At 39.3% G+C, this 16,992-nt stretch overlaps 1 protein-coding gene across 4 annotated transcripts in view; it reads left to right on the top strand.

Annotated features, from left to right (window-relative positions):
* The window catches only part of Dsor1 (mitogen-activated protein kinase kinase 1), a 172,468-nt gene that overhangs the window by 41,500 nt on the left and 113,976 nt on the right, over positions 1-16,992 (top strand). For 2 of the 4 annotated variants that reach the window (XM_067153266.2, XM_067153268.2), the window contains one exon: positions 5,343-5,574. In XM_067153266.2, the coding sequence (XP_067009367.1) occupies positions 5,343-5,574 (232 nt within the window). Of the gene's footprint in view, positions 1-5,320; positions 5,575-16,992 lie in introns of all 4 variants that reach the window. The other 2 variants (XM_067153269.2, XM_067153267.2) reach the window with 2 other exon arrangements.

A 16,992-nucleotide genomic window follows, 5' to 3' on the forward strand; every position in this document is an offset into this window, starting at 1 on the left:
GCCTCCTTCCGTTGTTCATCTGTCCAGGCTCTTCTGGTCTTCTTAATTCTTCCTGTGGCTTGAACACCTTCCTGATTCTTCAGTGTATTCCTAAACGTATCCTTTCTAACAGCTTGTCTTCCAAGATGCTTAACCTTTCCATATCCTTCTTCGTTTCCTTAATCCATGCTGTAGTGGTCTTTTTCCTCCAGAAGTAATCAAATATCTGTTTGGTAAGTCTGTTTGTGTTCATTCTGTACAGGTGTCCAAGAAACGCCAGTCTCCTTTATTCATGGTCTCTGAGATTCTTTCCACCTCCTGGTAAACTTCTTTGTTGCTCCAAAGTTTCCATCCGCTTTCAGTTTGGACAGCTCCCATAATTTTTCTGAGGATTCTTCTTTCCAGGACCTCTAGCTTCTCCAGCTTGTAGTTCATGGACAGGCATTCACTAGCATACAGGCATTCTGTTTTGACCACGATGTTGTAATGTTTTAATGTGGAATTCCAGGATAAGCACTTCTTATTGTAGATGTTTTTTGTCAAGCTGTATGCTCTCTCCATTTTTGAGATCCGATCTTCCATAATCATCATCATCATCATCATCATCATCATCATCATCATCCAATACAGCTCCTCTTCCACACCATGAGTATCTTTGAACACATCCTTAACAACAGACTGTGCAAAATAATCCAGCTTTCAATTAATCAGTGTGGATTTGAGAATGCTTGCTGATGGAGAAACACGTGAGAAAAAGAAGTCCCTACATCCAACATTCCTTGACCTTGAGAAAGCATTCAATCAAGTACCATATCAGATAATGTGGAGTCCTCTTCGTGATCATCAAGTTCCTGATGCATACATTATCTAGGTGAAAATGCTGTTCACGAACACCAGCAACCAATTTTATTGCCCTGCAGGACTGATTGACAGCCTCCCTGTGACAGTTGGCATTCAACAAGGATTGGCTCTCTCACAACTCCTCTTTGTTATCATGATGGATGCCATAACACTAAACTTACAGAAGGGCATTCCATGGAGAGTACTGTACGCTGATAACACAATGCTTGCATCGGACACCAGACAGGACCTTGAAATTTAAGCATGGTACGATTGTCTGAAAAGATTTGGCCTTTGTCTGAACATCCATAAAAATTAGCAGCTAGAAAAGATTCCATCCTCTGGTTCCATCCAAATGAATGTAATTCCTCAGAACAAGGTAGATAAACTTTGCTACTCAGGGTGTCGACTGCAGAGTGATGGTTGTGTGAATGAAGATGTGCAAGAAAGAATTGGAGTGTGTTGGATGTGATTCAGGGATCTCACACATCTAATGTGTTATGTATGATAGGAAAATGCCTACCCACCTAAAATCAAAGATACGTATATCATACATTGGTGGGACTAGCTGCACTATATGGTACACAGTGCTGGTCTACTACTAGAAGCACTGAGCTTTCTCTACATATCATGAAAATGAGAATTCTGTGAAGAACATTGAGGATTTCTCTGTTCTACCATATCAATAATTCAAGCATCAGACAACTAGCAGACATGGTTCCAATGAATGAGAAAGGGACTGCATTGATAAGGACACATCATACGTGCACCACCTGATTCTCTTGTCAATTCAGACTACCATCTTGCTGTAGAAGGTCAGTGGCAATGAGGATGACCTATATTCATCAGGTACCTGGACAATATGAATGCCGACCTAAGAACACTTAATCTTAATCTACAGGAAACTATAGACCACACAGAGTGGCATGCATTTATACAATAAACAGAGTGTACCCAACAAGAAAACACTATGGTGGTGGTGGTGGTGGTGATGATGATGATGATGATGATGATGATGATGACTCGAGTATTCAGATTCTGGGTTTCAGACAATAAACGTGAGTTTACCCACTGAAGAAAATAAGATGGGAAACATTCTTTTGTTTGGTCCTCGATTTTTTAGACTTTGTTAAAGGTGAGTGGTCATTGCTGTGTTCTGAAATGAGCTGTCAAATGAAAATGCGAGTGTGGATGCACTGTTTTAAAAAGAAGCTTCTGTCTTAAACTAAAAATTATCTCGTCAAGTATACTGAAATTAAATTTATGCTATCTCCATACATAAAATTTTAAGTCAGTAGTTTATACTATATTAAGAATGTAGTGTGAGTAGGAAGAATGTCATATCCTCTGGGAAGGGTAAAGGCAAAAGCCAGTATATTATGGTTAATTTCTTCATAGGTTCTGTACAAAAAAAAAAAAAAAAAAAAAAATACTTTGTTTAATTACTAAAATGTTTTATAGTGGTTGTATTGAGTGTATTGAAATCTTTTACAAGCAAGAGGGAAATTTTATAAATTTAAGTTTTTTAATGTGCTAGTAACTTATTTTATTTATTTCCATTAAGCTACTTATCAAATGATCCATCCAAATTGATTGAGAGTAATCATGTGACAAATATGTGGGACCTATAACATTTTACTGTTTTTCTTGTAAAGTTGTATTAATAGACCTGGACAGCAGGAAGTAGAAATAAATAAATAAATGTGAATAAATAAACACATGAGTATATAAACTGTAATTAGAGAGAGAGAGAGAGAGAGAGAAGAAATATTTTAATATATACACACTGATATGCCAAAAGTTGTGGGAAGGGTTCTAGTATCATCTAGGCCCTCCTCTAGCTCGGCCAAGTTGAACAACTCATTGTGTTTATATCAGTCATTCGCTACTGATCTGCATTTAGGGCAGTTGCCCAGGTGGCAGATTTCTTGTATGTTGTTTTCCTAGCCTTTTCTTAAATGATTGCAAAGAAATTGAATATTTATTGAACATCTCCTTTGGTAAGTTATTCCAGTCCCTAACTCCCCTTCCTGTGAACGAGTATTTGCCCCAATTTGTCCTCTTGAATTCCAACTTTATCTTCATATTGTGATCTTTCCTACTTTTAAAGACACCACTCAAACTTATTCATCTACTGATGTCCTCCCACTCCATCTCTCCCAAGCCTTCTCAGCCCAAACTTTGCAACATTTTTGTAACGCTACTCTTTTGTCGGAAATCACCCAGAACAAATCGAACTGCTTTTCTTTGGATTTTTTCCAGTTCTTGAATCAAGTAATCCTGGTGAGGGTCCCATACACTGGAACCATACTCTAGTTGGGGTCTTACCAGAGACTTATATGCCCTCTCCTTTACATCCTTACCACAACCCCTAAATACCCTCATAACCATTTGCAGAGATCTGTACCCTTTATTTACGATCATATTTATGTGATTACCCCAATGAAGATCTTTCCTTCTTGGTATTTACAATGATCCCCTAAGGGAACTTTCACCCCAAACTCACAACCCGATTTTTAACCCCGTTTATCATCATGCCATTGCCTACTGTCTATCTCACAACATTATCGAGGTCATTTTGCAGTTGCTCACAATCTTGTAACTTACTTATTACTCTATACAGAATAACATCATTTGCAAAATGTCTTATCTCTGATTCCACTTCTTTACACATATCATTGATATATATAAGAAAACATAAAAGTCCAGTAACACTACCTTGAGGAATTCCCCTCTTAATTATTACAGGGACAGATAAAGCTTCGCCTACTCTAATTCTCTGAGATCTATTTTCTGGAAACATAGGCACCCATTCGTCACTATTTGTCAAGTCCAGTTGCACTCATTTTTGCCAGTAGTCTCCCATGATCTACCCTATCATCTACCCTTGATTCCACAAGTAGAAGAAACACCTGTGGAAATATTCTGACCCATGCCATTTGAATAGCTACCAACAGCTTCCTGCTGTTTGTAGGTGCAGTTTCTTGGGTATAAATGGACCTCAGCACCACGTCCCATAAATTCTCAACAGGGTTCATATCAGGCAAACAAGGTGGCTACATCAGTCATTGAAACTCTCCAGAACACTCTTCAAACCAATTCTGGACATCTTGGGTGCAATGATACTGTGCATTTCATCGTTGTAGGGGAGCATGAAGTTCATGAAGGGCTGCAAGAGATCACCAAGCAGTTCACCATAGCTGTCACTGGTCCACAACCTGTTGATGTGAACCAGCAGATCCAGCCCGTGCCACTTAAGCACATCCCACACCATTATGGAGCTACCACCAGCCTGTATGGTGCCTTGTTGACAAATAGCTTCATGAAGCGTGCACCATATCTGAACCCTACCATTAGCTTGAAACAACTGGAACAGTGACTCATTGGACCAAGCTACATGTTGCCAGTCCTCCAGGGTCCAATTAGCAACATCATGCGCTTAGGTGAGACACTGTGCTCAGTGTTGTTGTGTTAACAAGAGCATTCTACAGTAGTAGGTCTTCTGTTCCCATATCCCACTAACGTTAATGATCGCTGCACTGACCTGCTGGATGTGTGTCTGGTACTTCCTGCATTGAGTGTGGACATGTGGCTTTTCCATTCTAGCCAGATGCCGCTAATAACAATTGTTAAGCATCTGTTGTCGTCCACTATGCTGTTCACTGTGGGTGGTAATGTTTTCCATGAGGTATTTCCAATATATGACACTGTCTAGTGTAAAACAAAAAATTACAGGTTTTCACCTGTCAATTCTTTCCCATCAACATTCTGTTCATACTTGTTTCAGCTGAGCTGAGTTCTAGTAGATTCCTCTAGTGCTGATATTTTAGTGTTTCACCTGGTCTTCTGTGAGGTGCAGTCTTTCAATTGGAGGAAAGCTGAGAGCTTGCACAAGACATGTGATTGTGATGAGTGTTTTTAAAATCTTTACTTGTCTTGAATTTCATGTTTGCTTCATATATATATTTAAATTCATGTCTTGCCTTTACTTTGATTTTGACTGATGATGGTCTCTGGTAAGACCGAAACTAGTTTCAACAAATATATGTAACTTTTTTAAGGTTACAACAAACAGTATTGAATAGGTGAAAACCTTTAGTGTTTGTTTTACATTATATTGCTCTTCAGTACAGATTAGTATGAAATTTATGACCTATGATGTGACACTGTCGATCGAGGAATGTTAGATGTCAGCAACAACTTCAACAATGTAATGTTCCATCCATCTAGCCCCCACTGTCATGCCCCGTTCTAAAGACTAATTCACGTCGCCTTGCAACGATCAATGAAGGTGTCAGATCTCACGCCTGATCCAAGTCACGGTACAGTAGTGCCACCAACTGTTACCTTTAAATACTGCTATCCCATGACTTCCGGTACATCACTGTATATCTGTATATATGTGTATATGTGTATATATAAATGATGTATGCATGTACTGGAATATTAACTTAATACAATAGCTAGGACATTGTAGAAAATAACAGTAACAGTATATTAGGAAAAAGTTTGGCATGTTGTAGAAGGAGCACCCTAGTGGGTAAAACAAGCATCGAGGTGCTCCAGGAACGATTGGAAGAATTGGAAATGGATGATACTCAGCGCAAACGCATGGAATTCTTCCTGTGCCAGAAGGAGAAAGTTGGTGAGCTGAGCGATGATGACTTTGAGAAGCTAGGAGAATTAGGTGCTGGAAATGGTGGAGTAGTTATGAAAGTGAGACATCGGCCTAGTGGACTTATCATGGCCAGAAAGGTAAGTCATCCCCAGTTTAAATCTCTTTTCCCTTCTTTGTCCTTTTACTTATTGTGGAAAAATAACAGGAAATTAAAATGTGAACAGAAACATGTTTAGGTAATAAATGTTACTGTAAAAAAAATATTCAGCCTGAAGCCATAGTGTGGATTCAGTTTTTATTTAGAAGTTAATTCATTTCTATTTTGTGGTTATTTCTTCATACAGCCAGAAGTATTTTGGAAGGTATTTTTTTAACCTGGCACTTATTATAGAGAATTAGTCATAGTAAACTGCTTGTAGATTAAGACTAAACTATGCTAGTCCCATTCTCAGCCTTTTTCAGGCTATTGAAACTGAATGATCAGAAGATTACCTTATAAATTAATGAATACAACACCAAGATATATTACTCCTGTGAAATCTATTGAAGTCATCACAATCATTAGCCATTGATCTGCATCTAGGGCTGTTGCCCAGGTGGTGGAGATCCTATCAGTTGTTTACCTAATATTTTCTTAAATGATTTCAAAGAAGTTAGAAATCTATCAAATATCTACCATAGTAAATTATTCCAGTCTCTAATTCCCCTTCCCATAAGCAAGTATTTGCCCTAATATATCGTCTTGAATTCCAACCTTATCTTCATATTATGATCGTTATTACTTTTAAAAACTCAGTTCAAGCATATTTGTATACTGATTTCTCATTCCACACCATCTCTCTGTTGACAGCTCAGAAGATGCTGCTTACTTGAAAATTGTAAGTTGTCTTGAATGGGTGGAACTTCATGTTATCTGTCATAAAATTTTCAAATGAAGTTTATTATGTCTAACATACTGCGTAGACGAAGAGCTCATTTCCCTGTTCCCAATCTTCCCAACCCGATGTTTGCAAACTGTTTATGTTCTGTAATTAAGTAAACCTTGTAAGAGTCCCGTACACTGGAACCATACTCTGATTGGGGTCCTGCCAGCAGCTTATACTTACATTTACATCCTTACTACAACCCCATAATACCCTCATAACCATATGAAAAGTTTGCAAATTTCAATTACAGCCTTGTTAACATGATTACACCAATGACGATTTTTTCTTATGTTAACACATAGATATTTACAGTGATCCCTATGAGGTACTTCCACTCTATCAGGGCAAAGGCTATTTAATACCATTTTTGTACATATGTGTATAAATTCCTTCTGTTTCATTGTTACTAAATTGTAATGTAAAAATGTTCTATTGTATGCTTCTGACTCGAGTAAATAGTAAATACCCTATCAACACAGTAATTAAAACCGAGATAATTTTTCTTCTTGGTGAAACTTACAACCTGACTTTTCACCCCATTTACCATCATGTCACTGTCTGCTGTCCATCACACAACATTCTCAAGATTTTTTGCAATTGCTTATAATCCTACTTCTGCGTCTTTCTCTATACAGTACACACTGAGTGGCCAAAAGTCATGGGAAGACGCTGAATGTGATGTTAATGAGTTGCTCCTCTCTGAGCCCTCAAAATGGCAGCAATACTGCGAGGGACTTTATAAGGTGTTGGAATAGTTCTGGAGGGATCTGGACCCAAGAATCTTGTACTGCTACCAACAATTGGTCTTGTGTAATTTGTGCAGGGTTCATGGAGCATACACCAGCATCTACAGCATCCCATAAATCCCCGATTGGTTTACGATGGGGGGATCTGGAGTGCCAATTCATGGTCGTAACTTCACTGCAGTGGTCCCTCAACCAACTGCATGCCACCACAGAGTGGTGACATGGCGCATTGTCCTGTTGAAACATGGCATCTCCATCAGGGTACTCTAGGGCCAGAAAGGGATGCATATGATCTGAAAGAATGTCCACATAACATGCACGCAGCCAGAAAATGGGGCCTAATTGCAACCATGAGAACGCCGCCCAGACCAGAACTGAGCCACCTCCCATCTGGACACAACCTTGTTGACATGCAGGATCCATAGCTTCATGGGGCATATGCCGCACTCTCACGCACCCATCAGCTCAATACAACTGGAATCTGGATTCATCGGACCGTACCACATGCTGCCACTCTTCCGTGGTCCATTGCCAATATTCACGGGTTTATGCATGTCATTGAACTCTGTAATATATAAGTAATAATAATAACAACGTAAACGTTTCCACCTTTTCAATACTACAATATATTCACAAAATTACAAATTACACGGTACTAGTTTCGACCCATCTAGGGGTCATCATCAGCCGTATTGGAGCAAAGATCATTTGTGGCGAAATCCTAAGAAAATGATCTTTGCTCCAATACGGCTGATGATGACCCCTAGATGGGTCGAAACTAGTACCGTGTAATTTGTAATTTTGTGAATATATTGTAGTATTGAAAAGGTGGAAACGTTTACGTTGTTATTATTATTACTTATATATTATTCTCAGTTCAATACGGACCAAAAACATGAAATTCATAACCATCAATTGAACTCTGTGTCAAGGTGTCAGCAAAGGGACACGAGTTGGCTGTCGGGTGGTGAAGCCTATGTGATGCAGTTGCCTCATTACAGCCCTGGTAGAAATGGGTTCGTGACTCCCAGTAGCCTGTCGAGCGCCCAGCATGGTTCTGCTGAGGGGGTGTGAGGCTCTTTGTTAAACACGTGTGGTCTTCCCGTGCAGCAGTTTATGCGGGTGGTAACATTCTCTCTGCGACCTTGAAGATCCACCCTTGATACTGTTGACCTCAGAAACCTGAATTCGCGTGTAATCTCCATAATGATATGACCCCTGCGCCAATGATCGTCCGCCCTTCAAAGTCAGTTAACTCATGACATATTGCAATCTCCACAACACTGGTGTATGTGACAGACTGCTCAGCTACACTGCAGCTTGCTGGAATACTCAGGGATAAAGGTCCAATAATACTGCTTTGCAGAACCCCCCTCTTAATCACTACAGGATCAGATAATGCTTCACCTACTCTATATCGTGCTATTTTCTGGAAATTTAGTCTCCCATTCAGTCACTGTTTTGTCTAGTCCAATAGTCTTCATGTTTATCAGTAGCCTCCCATGATCTACCGTATTAAAGGCCTTGAATAGGTCAGTACAAATACACTTCATTTGAGCTCCTAAATCTAAAATCTGTTATATCTTGCTGACATTCAACAAGTTGAGCCTCACTGGAATAACCTTATCTAAACTCATCTAAACTCAAACTGCCTTCTATCAAACCAGTTAGTAATTCACTAACATGTCTTATGCAATCAGAAACAATGTTTTTCCAAAGCTTACAAACATCACATGTTGAGCTGACTGGCCTGTGGTTATCTGCTTTTTGTTTATCAACATTTTCTGTGTACACTGAAGCTACTGTGGAAACTCCCCTGGTATCTCCTTCATGCAAATGGTAATCGGTTAAGTACTTTGGATATGGTACTATATCCCAGTTCATTGCATTTAATACATCCCTAGAAATCTTACCAGTTCCAGCTGCTTTGATAGCTTTCAACATTTGTAGCTTTTTGTAAATATCTTTATCATCATAGGTAAATTTCAGTACCTCTTCAATCTGGACATTATCCTGAGGTCCAACTATCTTAACATACTGCTCTGTAAATCCTCATGTGCACTCCTGTTGGTCATTAATGATTTCTAGAATGTCTTTCCTGGAATCTGTACATACCTTTCCATTTTGTCTCTCTTCTTTACTTTGATTATGTACGATTTTTCGCCATCGTCTAATTATAACCGCCAGACTATCAACTTTATTTTTATGCAATCTTACTACTTGTTGTATAACAATCTGTTGTTTTATCCATTGCACTTATTTTAGCAGGCTTCTAATGTTAATTTTGTTAATACTTCCACTATTATATCTCATCACATTGTATTTTTTAAACCATCATTGTTATTTTTAATGTTATTTTACTTCAAATCTCTTCAAGATTTTAAAATTAATTTCATTATTACATGTTATTTAGACGTTTATTTTTAATTTAAGGTTAAGACTATGGCTGATGATGCCTTCATGGAAGGCGAAACATGTACCACTATTAGTTAACAAATTTATGTAAATCATCCAAGACGATTTTGTATTGATTAGGTGGTATAATAAATAACTTAATGTTATTATTTCAATTAAGTGGTATGTTCCGAGCTGTCAGTGGAGAGATGGCGTGGAATGACATTACTAGACGAATAAGTTTGAGTGGTGCCTTTAAAAGTAGGAAAGATCACAATATGAAGATAAAGTGGAATTCAAGAGGACAAATTGGGGCAAATATTCGTTTATAGGAAGGGGAGTTAGAGAGGAACAACTTACCAAAGGAGGTTTTCAATAAATACAGTCTCCAATTTCTTTGAAATCATTTAAGAAAAGGCTAGGAAAACAACAGATAGGGAATCTGCCACCTGGGCGACTGTCCTAAATGCATATCAGTATTGATTGATTGATTGATTGATTGATTGATTGATTGATTGATTGATTGATTGAAGATACAATTGGACTAGTGGTGTGAGTCACCATCTTGCAACAGCGGCCTGTTTGTAAAGTCCTAAAAGTGCTTCACAGTGCTTTTCAGGCAACATCCTTGGAACTAGTGAAATACCTAAATTATACCAACATTTAATGCACAAGACAAATCTTACAACTGCCTGGATTCATTACTGCCTGTTATTAATACGGAGAAAATTTCATTCACAACATTTTCAAGTACGTCATAGTTCTCAATTTGCAGATATAATGAGTGTTATGCAAATGGTGACAGATAGCTTGAATGGATGTGACAAGAGAATGGAAATTCTTAGTTCCCAAGGAGCGAATTAGATATTTTTCAAAAAACAGATCAGATGTAAGGCTTTTCAGGCATTTGCTCCATTTAACCAGCGTTTTGTCTTAGGTCTGGCACTAGACTCATCAGAGTGGGATGTGTCAGACCCTACCCACTGACGCTGGGGTGTATGCAGGTGAACTTATCAGAAGCCGTATATAAGAGGCACAGTCTGATAGCTGCATATGGGAGATAAAACTCCACAATGAAATTATTGCCCGCCTAGCAATTCCGAATGGAAATTCTGAGTTCCCAAGGAGGGAATTAAATATTTTTCCACCAATAGAGCATGTCAAAAAACAGATCAGATGTAAGGCTTTTCAGGCGTTTGCTCTATTAACCAGCGTTTCGTCTTAGGTCTGACACTAGACTCATCAGAGTGGGATGTGTCAGACCCTACCCACTGACACTGGGGTGTATGCAGGTGAACTTATCAGAAGCCCTAGATAAGAGGCACAGTCTGATAACTGCATACAGGAGATAAAACTTCACAATGGAATTATTGCCCGCCTAGCAATTCCGAATGGAAATTCTAAGTTCCCAAGGAGGGAATTAGATATTTTTCCACCAATACAGCATGTCAAAAAACACATTGCGTGTGTTTCCATTGCCGTTTTGCCTAGGTGGAAGCAAAACTTCATGTTAAAGTGTTGCTCCGTTTTGCACTCCATTGTACAATGACACGAGTCCTCACACTGACTCTGTGTGATGTGTTGCAGCGTTCAACTCGGTTTAACTGTGTTGAGTCGACCGATAGGGGGCACTTGGTGTCATGTCTCGCAATGCGTATGCACGAGCGCATCATCCGAACTAGCATGGTGTACAACCTAGCTTATACGACATTAGTTATTCTTCCTCCAGTAGAGAACACGATGAGATTCTGTTTTGATGTAAAATGCGAGGAGGGCACATAAACCTGTCCATGAGAAAAAAAGACATTCTCCACTGCGATCAACTCCAGCCACGCTAAGTGTGTGACCTTATGCTTTATTGTCATGCCAAAAAACACTCTTACTGTGAAGTGGACCTGTTTGTAATCAAAAGGAAAATTTGAAGGAATCATAGGGAATCTCGGTATTAAGACATTTTATCCTGTGCCACAGTCAGTTAAAATATTAGCTTCAATCAAACTGTTTTTCAAAGTTTTCTCTACCAATCATGTTCCATTGCATAACTTTGGGGGGTTTAGATTGTGAAACAATATAATATGCAGCTTGTCTGGTGGCAAGTCAGAAGGATGTAAAGACTTTAGAAATTCTTTAAGGTAATGAACATCATCTTCAATGTTGACTTCTGTTTCAACTGAGTAATATTATTGAACCTCGGCTGTGAATTTGGAGAAAGATTACTCCCTTTTTCTTTGTCAGGTCTTTCTTTCTCTGTCCTGCGTCAGTCGAGAATCTCTTTGTTGGTCAGTTTCATTGTTATGTCGTAAACACACTTTTCTCTATTGCAGTGTAGCCTACTATGACCTACGTTTGCTTTCCGTCTCGGCATGATAGGTTATCATAGATTTTGTAGTCCGACTCCGTGGCTAAAGGGTTAACGTGCTGACCTTTGGTCCAAGGGGTCCAATTCTCGGACGGGTCAGGGATTTTAACTTTCCTTGGTTAATTCCTCTGCCTCGGGGGCTGGATGTTTGTGCCATTATCGCAATTAGAATTCATCTTACGTAGGGCTCCATCCTCGCAGATGCACAGATAGGGCATCAACTCAAAAGACTTGCACCAGTCCTCTCCGGAGGCCACACGCCTTGTTATAGGTTTTATATAAATAACAAAAAGTGACTGAAAACCTATTAACTGTTGTATCGTAGCATTTACAACAAAATGTTCACAAATAGAATTAAAAAAGCCAAGGTGCACGAAATTGACAACAAAACTCCAAACACAACCCCATCCCCCTGCCCCCTCCCTCATTCTCAACTCGATTGTGAGGCATGTGCAAGGAAATGTTCACAGATGGAATGAAGATAAGCCGAGGTGCTTCAAATTACCAGGAAAACTCCAAACACATTACCCCACAAATATAAACTCAGCTGTGTAGTAACCTGCGCAATGCACAGATTGAATGAAGAAAAGCTGAGGTGCATCAAATTACCACAGAAACTCCAAACAAACTGTGGAACAAAATGTTCACAGACAGAATACAGAAAAGGTTAGGTGAATCGAATTAATAGCAAAGAACTTTTTTGTAGAACTTGTTATGTTGAACAATTCTTACCCTCATAGTATAGATGTTGCTTTAATGGTTTAGCCAGTGCAAGTTAAAAAGATGCACGGATGACCGTTTTTTTCTTTGACTTGCTTCACTGAAATTTTTACATTTCCGTATTTTGGATTGGAGATTCCGCGGAAAAATGAAAACGACAATATCTCGTAAAGTATAAATGGAAATTACATGCTGTAAATGACATTTTCATCTACAGTAGTTAGTCTGGCCATGACATCCTGCTACGGTAATGAAGTAGACCGTACAGCCAGTGACTCAATGCCAAGTGTTGAGCGTCAGTAAATAACTGAACTCCCTAAGGGGACCAACGGCTTCAGGCGGATGAGTCCCTTTGGGTGGGGTGATGGAGGAAATGCCACCTGAACCCTTAAAGCAGCGTCTGTTCTCCATGTTAGGAACGGCTGCCTTGTATTGCTGGGCAGCAGCAGTGTAGGTGAATGTCTAAGGCGAATGTGAACACCTAGGTGTCATCACCAAGGACATTATGATTGCACAGGAGAAGGGAATGGTAAACCACTCTTGTTATTACCAAGAAAATTCTATGGAAAATCTGTCAGTTTTTCAAGTATGGTACCCAATGGTAGGACCCCCAGGCCAGTAAGTACCGAATATGCTACTGGGGAAGAGAAACAGTCACTTAGAACTAATCTCTGTTTGAATGACATGAATGGGGTAAATTCTTCTCTAAGCCCACTTGCCGATGTCCCTGATGAAAGGAAGGATCTGTGCTGTATGACAACCCATCATATCACAACATGGAATGTTCGAGGAATGAGTAAAGGGAAACTTGACATTGTTAAAAATGAAATGATCAGATTAAACATTGATCTACTTGGTATTAGCGAGTTGCATTGGACAGGCTTCTTCAAGAGGGATGACTTCACAGTTTATTATTCTGGAAATGATAACAGCAACTGTGGAAAGTTACACAATAGTCACTGACCATATTTTAGCCATCCGTTTACAAGGGAAACCACTCAATATCACTATTTTACAAGTCTATGCTCCAACGTCAATGGCATCAGAGTATGAAATTGAATCCTTTTATTCTATATTAGAAGAAAATCTACATCAGAAGACTAGAAAGGATATAATTTATATCATGGGTGACCTCAATGTAAAAATAGGGGCACAAAAAGACATCAGCATCACTGGTGGCTTTGGTCTAGAGGAGCGTAATGATGCTGATGACCGACTGTTCTTATTCTTCATGGAAAATCAGTTTTAGAATTATGAACTTTGGTTCAAACAATCTAAACGTCGCCTATATACCTGGCCATCCCCTTATGGAGTATATCGCAACCACATTGATTACATTTTATGTAGCCAACGCTGGAGTAGCTCCATCCATTCTACAAAAACCTTTCCTGGTGCAGACTGTGGCTCAGATCATCAACTACTTTCAGCAAAAATTAAAGTTAAATTTTACAAAATTAAGAAGCTTGCTCCTCCAAAAAAGTATGATGTCTCTAAGGCCCAAACTTCATACTCCACTGAGCTTAAGAACAGATTTAAATTGCTTGAGACTAATGAAAAGAATCCTGATGAGCTATGGGAAGAAATAGTCCATCATTACTTCAACAGCACAAGAACACATACCATACAAGAAACCAGAGAAACATTACAAATGGCTCTCTGCACATACCATACAGATCGCAGATCAAAGGAGATCAGCCAAGTCTAATGGTAAAAGAGATCCTGTTAGCCAGCTGAATGTGGATTTTTGATGAGCTGCAAGGAAAGACAAGGAAATACATTGGAGTCACCAGTGCCACTAGTTAGAAGAGGACTCCAAGAAGGGTCACACCTGGAACCTTTTCATGCAGGTAAAGAAAGTTCGAACTCTTTTAGTGGTCGTAAAGGAGCAATAATGTGCAAGGATGGAAAGATCTTGACTGCACAACAAAGTATTAAGAACAGATGGTGTGAGTATTCTGAACAGCTAAACTCCCAAAATGGGAGCGTGTAGCATTGATCCATATGAATTATAACCAGATATCCTGTAGGAAGAAGTGGAATGGGCACTGAAACAGTCAGCAGATAATAAAGCTCTTGGTTTCAATTGTATCCCAGCTGAACTGCTAAAGCCTGTCCCTTTGGCAGCTATCACTGCTTTGTGCTAGAAGATATAGCACTACCACCTGGCCAAGGGGATGGAAAAGATCAATCTCTATCCCATTGCTTAAGGAAGGAGATGTCAGTGACTGCTCCAATTATTGTACTGTAGCTTTGATTCCACACGCTAGCAAAGTTCTTCTAAAAATCATACAGAAACGTCTTGCACCCATCCTTGAAGCTCAGTTACCTGATGTTCAAGCTGGTTTCCGTGGAGGTTGTGGCACCTGCAATCATATTGCTAATCTGCGGTGGATCATGGAGAATGCACGTGAATACCACAAAACAGTCTACGTGTGTTTTATTGACAACAGAAAAGCCTTTGACTGTGTAGAGCATGACAGACTATGGGAAGCCATGCTGGAGTTGGGGGTACCCTTACATCTGACTCAGTTGATACATTCGCTTTATACAGAACAAGAGGCAGCAGTTCGCACACCATATGGCGACACTGAATGGTTTAAAATTGAAAAAGATGTCCGTCAAGGCTGCATTCTTTCACCATTCCTTTTCAATCTGTATGCAGAAATTATTATTTATTTACTTTTTTTTTGCTAGTGGCTTTACGTTGCACCGACAGAGATAGGTCTTACGACGACGATGGGATAGGAAAGGCCTAGGAAGCAAGTGGCCATGGTCTTAAGGTACAGCCCCAGCATATGCCTGGTGTGAAAATAGGAAGCCATGGAAATCCATCTTCAGCACTGCCGACAGTGGGATTCGAACCCACTATCTCCTGGATGAAAGCTCACAGCCGTGCACTCCTGACCGCATGGCCAAAGTTAAATTAGAGGAACTCGACATTGCTGTGAAGATTGGAGGAATACTGTAACTATAAATAATTTGAGATATACTGATTATACAACCTTGCTGGCAGAAACAGAAGAAGATATACAGCTTTTAATGTCCTGCCTAAATGATGAAAGTGAAAAAATGGGCCTCTATCTCAATATTAAAAGACCAATGTTATGACTACGGATGAGCATGGTACAGTTTGTCTAAAGCTAAATGGGGAAGAGATAGAGAATGTGTGGGATGTCATCTTCTTAGGAGCCAAAATCAAAGGGGAGATTGCCGGCCTGATATCAAAAGACCAATTTCGCTTGGACGTATCGCTATGATGACTATGTCCCCGATCTGGAAAAGCAGAGATATCAGTTTAGCTACCAAGTACAGATTAGTCAGTGTGATTATATTCTCACTATTCATGTATGGATGTGAAACCTGGACGCTGAAACAGGCAAACAAAAGGAAGATCAACGCTTTTGAGCTCTGGTGCTGGCGAAGAATCTTACGAATACCATGGACTACAAAAATCACCGATGAGGCAGTTTTAGAGCGCATCAAACCCCGTATGTCATTGGTTGATAATATTATGAAGCTGAGACTAGCTTACTTTGGCCACGTTATGCGATCAGATGCATTGGAAAAAAAATCATGCTAGGAATGATCAGCGGTACAAGAAGACAAGTTCGCCAGAGGACTCGTTGATTAGATACCATTAAAACAGGCACAACCCTCACCCTGAAGCAATTATAGGAGGCAGTGTAGAACAGGACAACTTGGAGAGCGCTAATTCATAGAATCGCCGATGGTTGGATTCGACTGAATGGATAACATCATCACAGTTAGTCAAGGTGAATAAACAATTTATTTTCATGAGGATTAACTGATCAATTTTAATTTTTTTTTTTTTTTTCTGAATTTGATGCCTTTTATACTGCAAACTGTAACATAAAAACCTGTATAGTGGGCTATGCATTAAAGATAGATATATGCTGTTGCAAACATTTTTGTAGAACTTTTTATGTCAAACAATTCTTACCCTCATAGTATAGACATATCTCTAATGGTTTAGCCAGCATAAGCTAAACATGCCACAAGGACAGTCATTTTTCCTTCTACTTGCTTCACTTAAATAGTCACTGCTCGACTTCCTTTGTCCATGGTTGAATGTTTTTGCACACAAATCTTTCTCAAAAAATGCTTTATAGAATGGTGAAAACCTTGTTAAAATCCATCCAGTAGTTCTCAAGACTAACTCTCTCAGACAGACAACAGAATAGAGGACTTTATTTTATACTGTGCAGAGATTCATTCATTTATTCATTCAGTCATTTTATTTATTTATTCAAACCCACATGTGAAAATAAACCTTATTCAAATTTTATTCTGACAGGGTAATTGGCAAGAAGCAATTGTATACCCTCCTGCACTACTTCTACCAACTGTACAGTCTATACCTGAAGGACATGTAAATGGAAATTGAGACAG

This window comes from Anabrus simplex, chromosome 1, assembly GCF_040414725.1.
Source record: "Anabrus simplex isolate iqAnaSimp1 chromosome 1, ASM4041472v1, whole genome shotgun sequence".
NCBI lineage: Eukaryota > Metazoa > Arthropoda > Insecta > Orthoptera > Tettigoniidae > Anabrus > Anabrus simplex.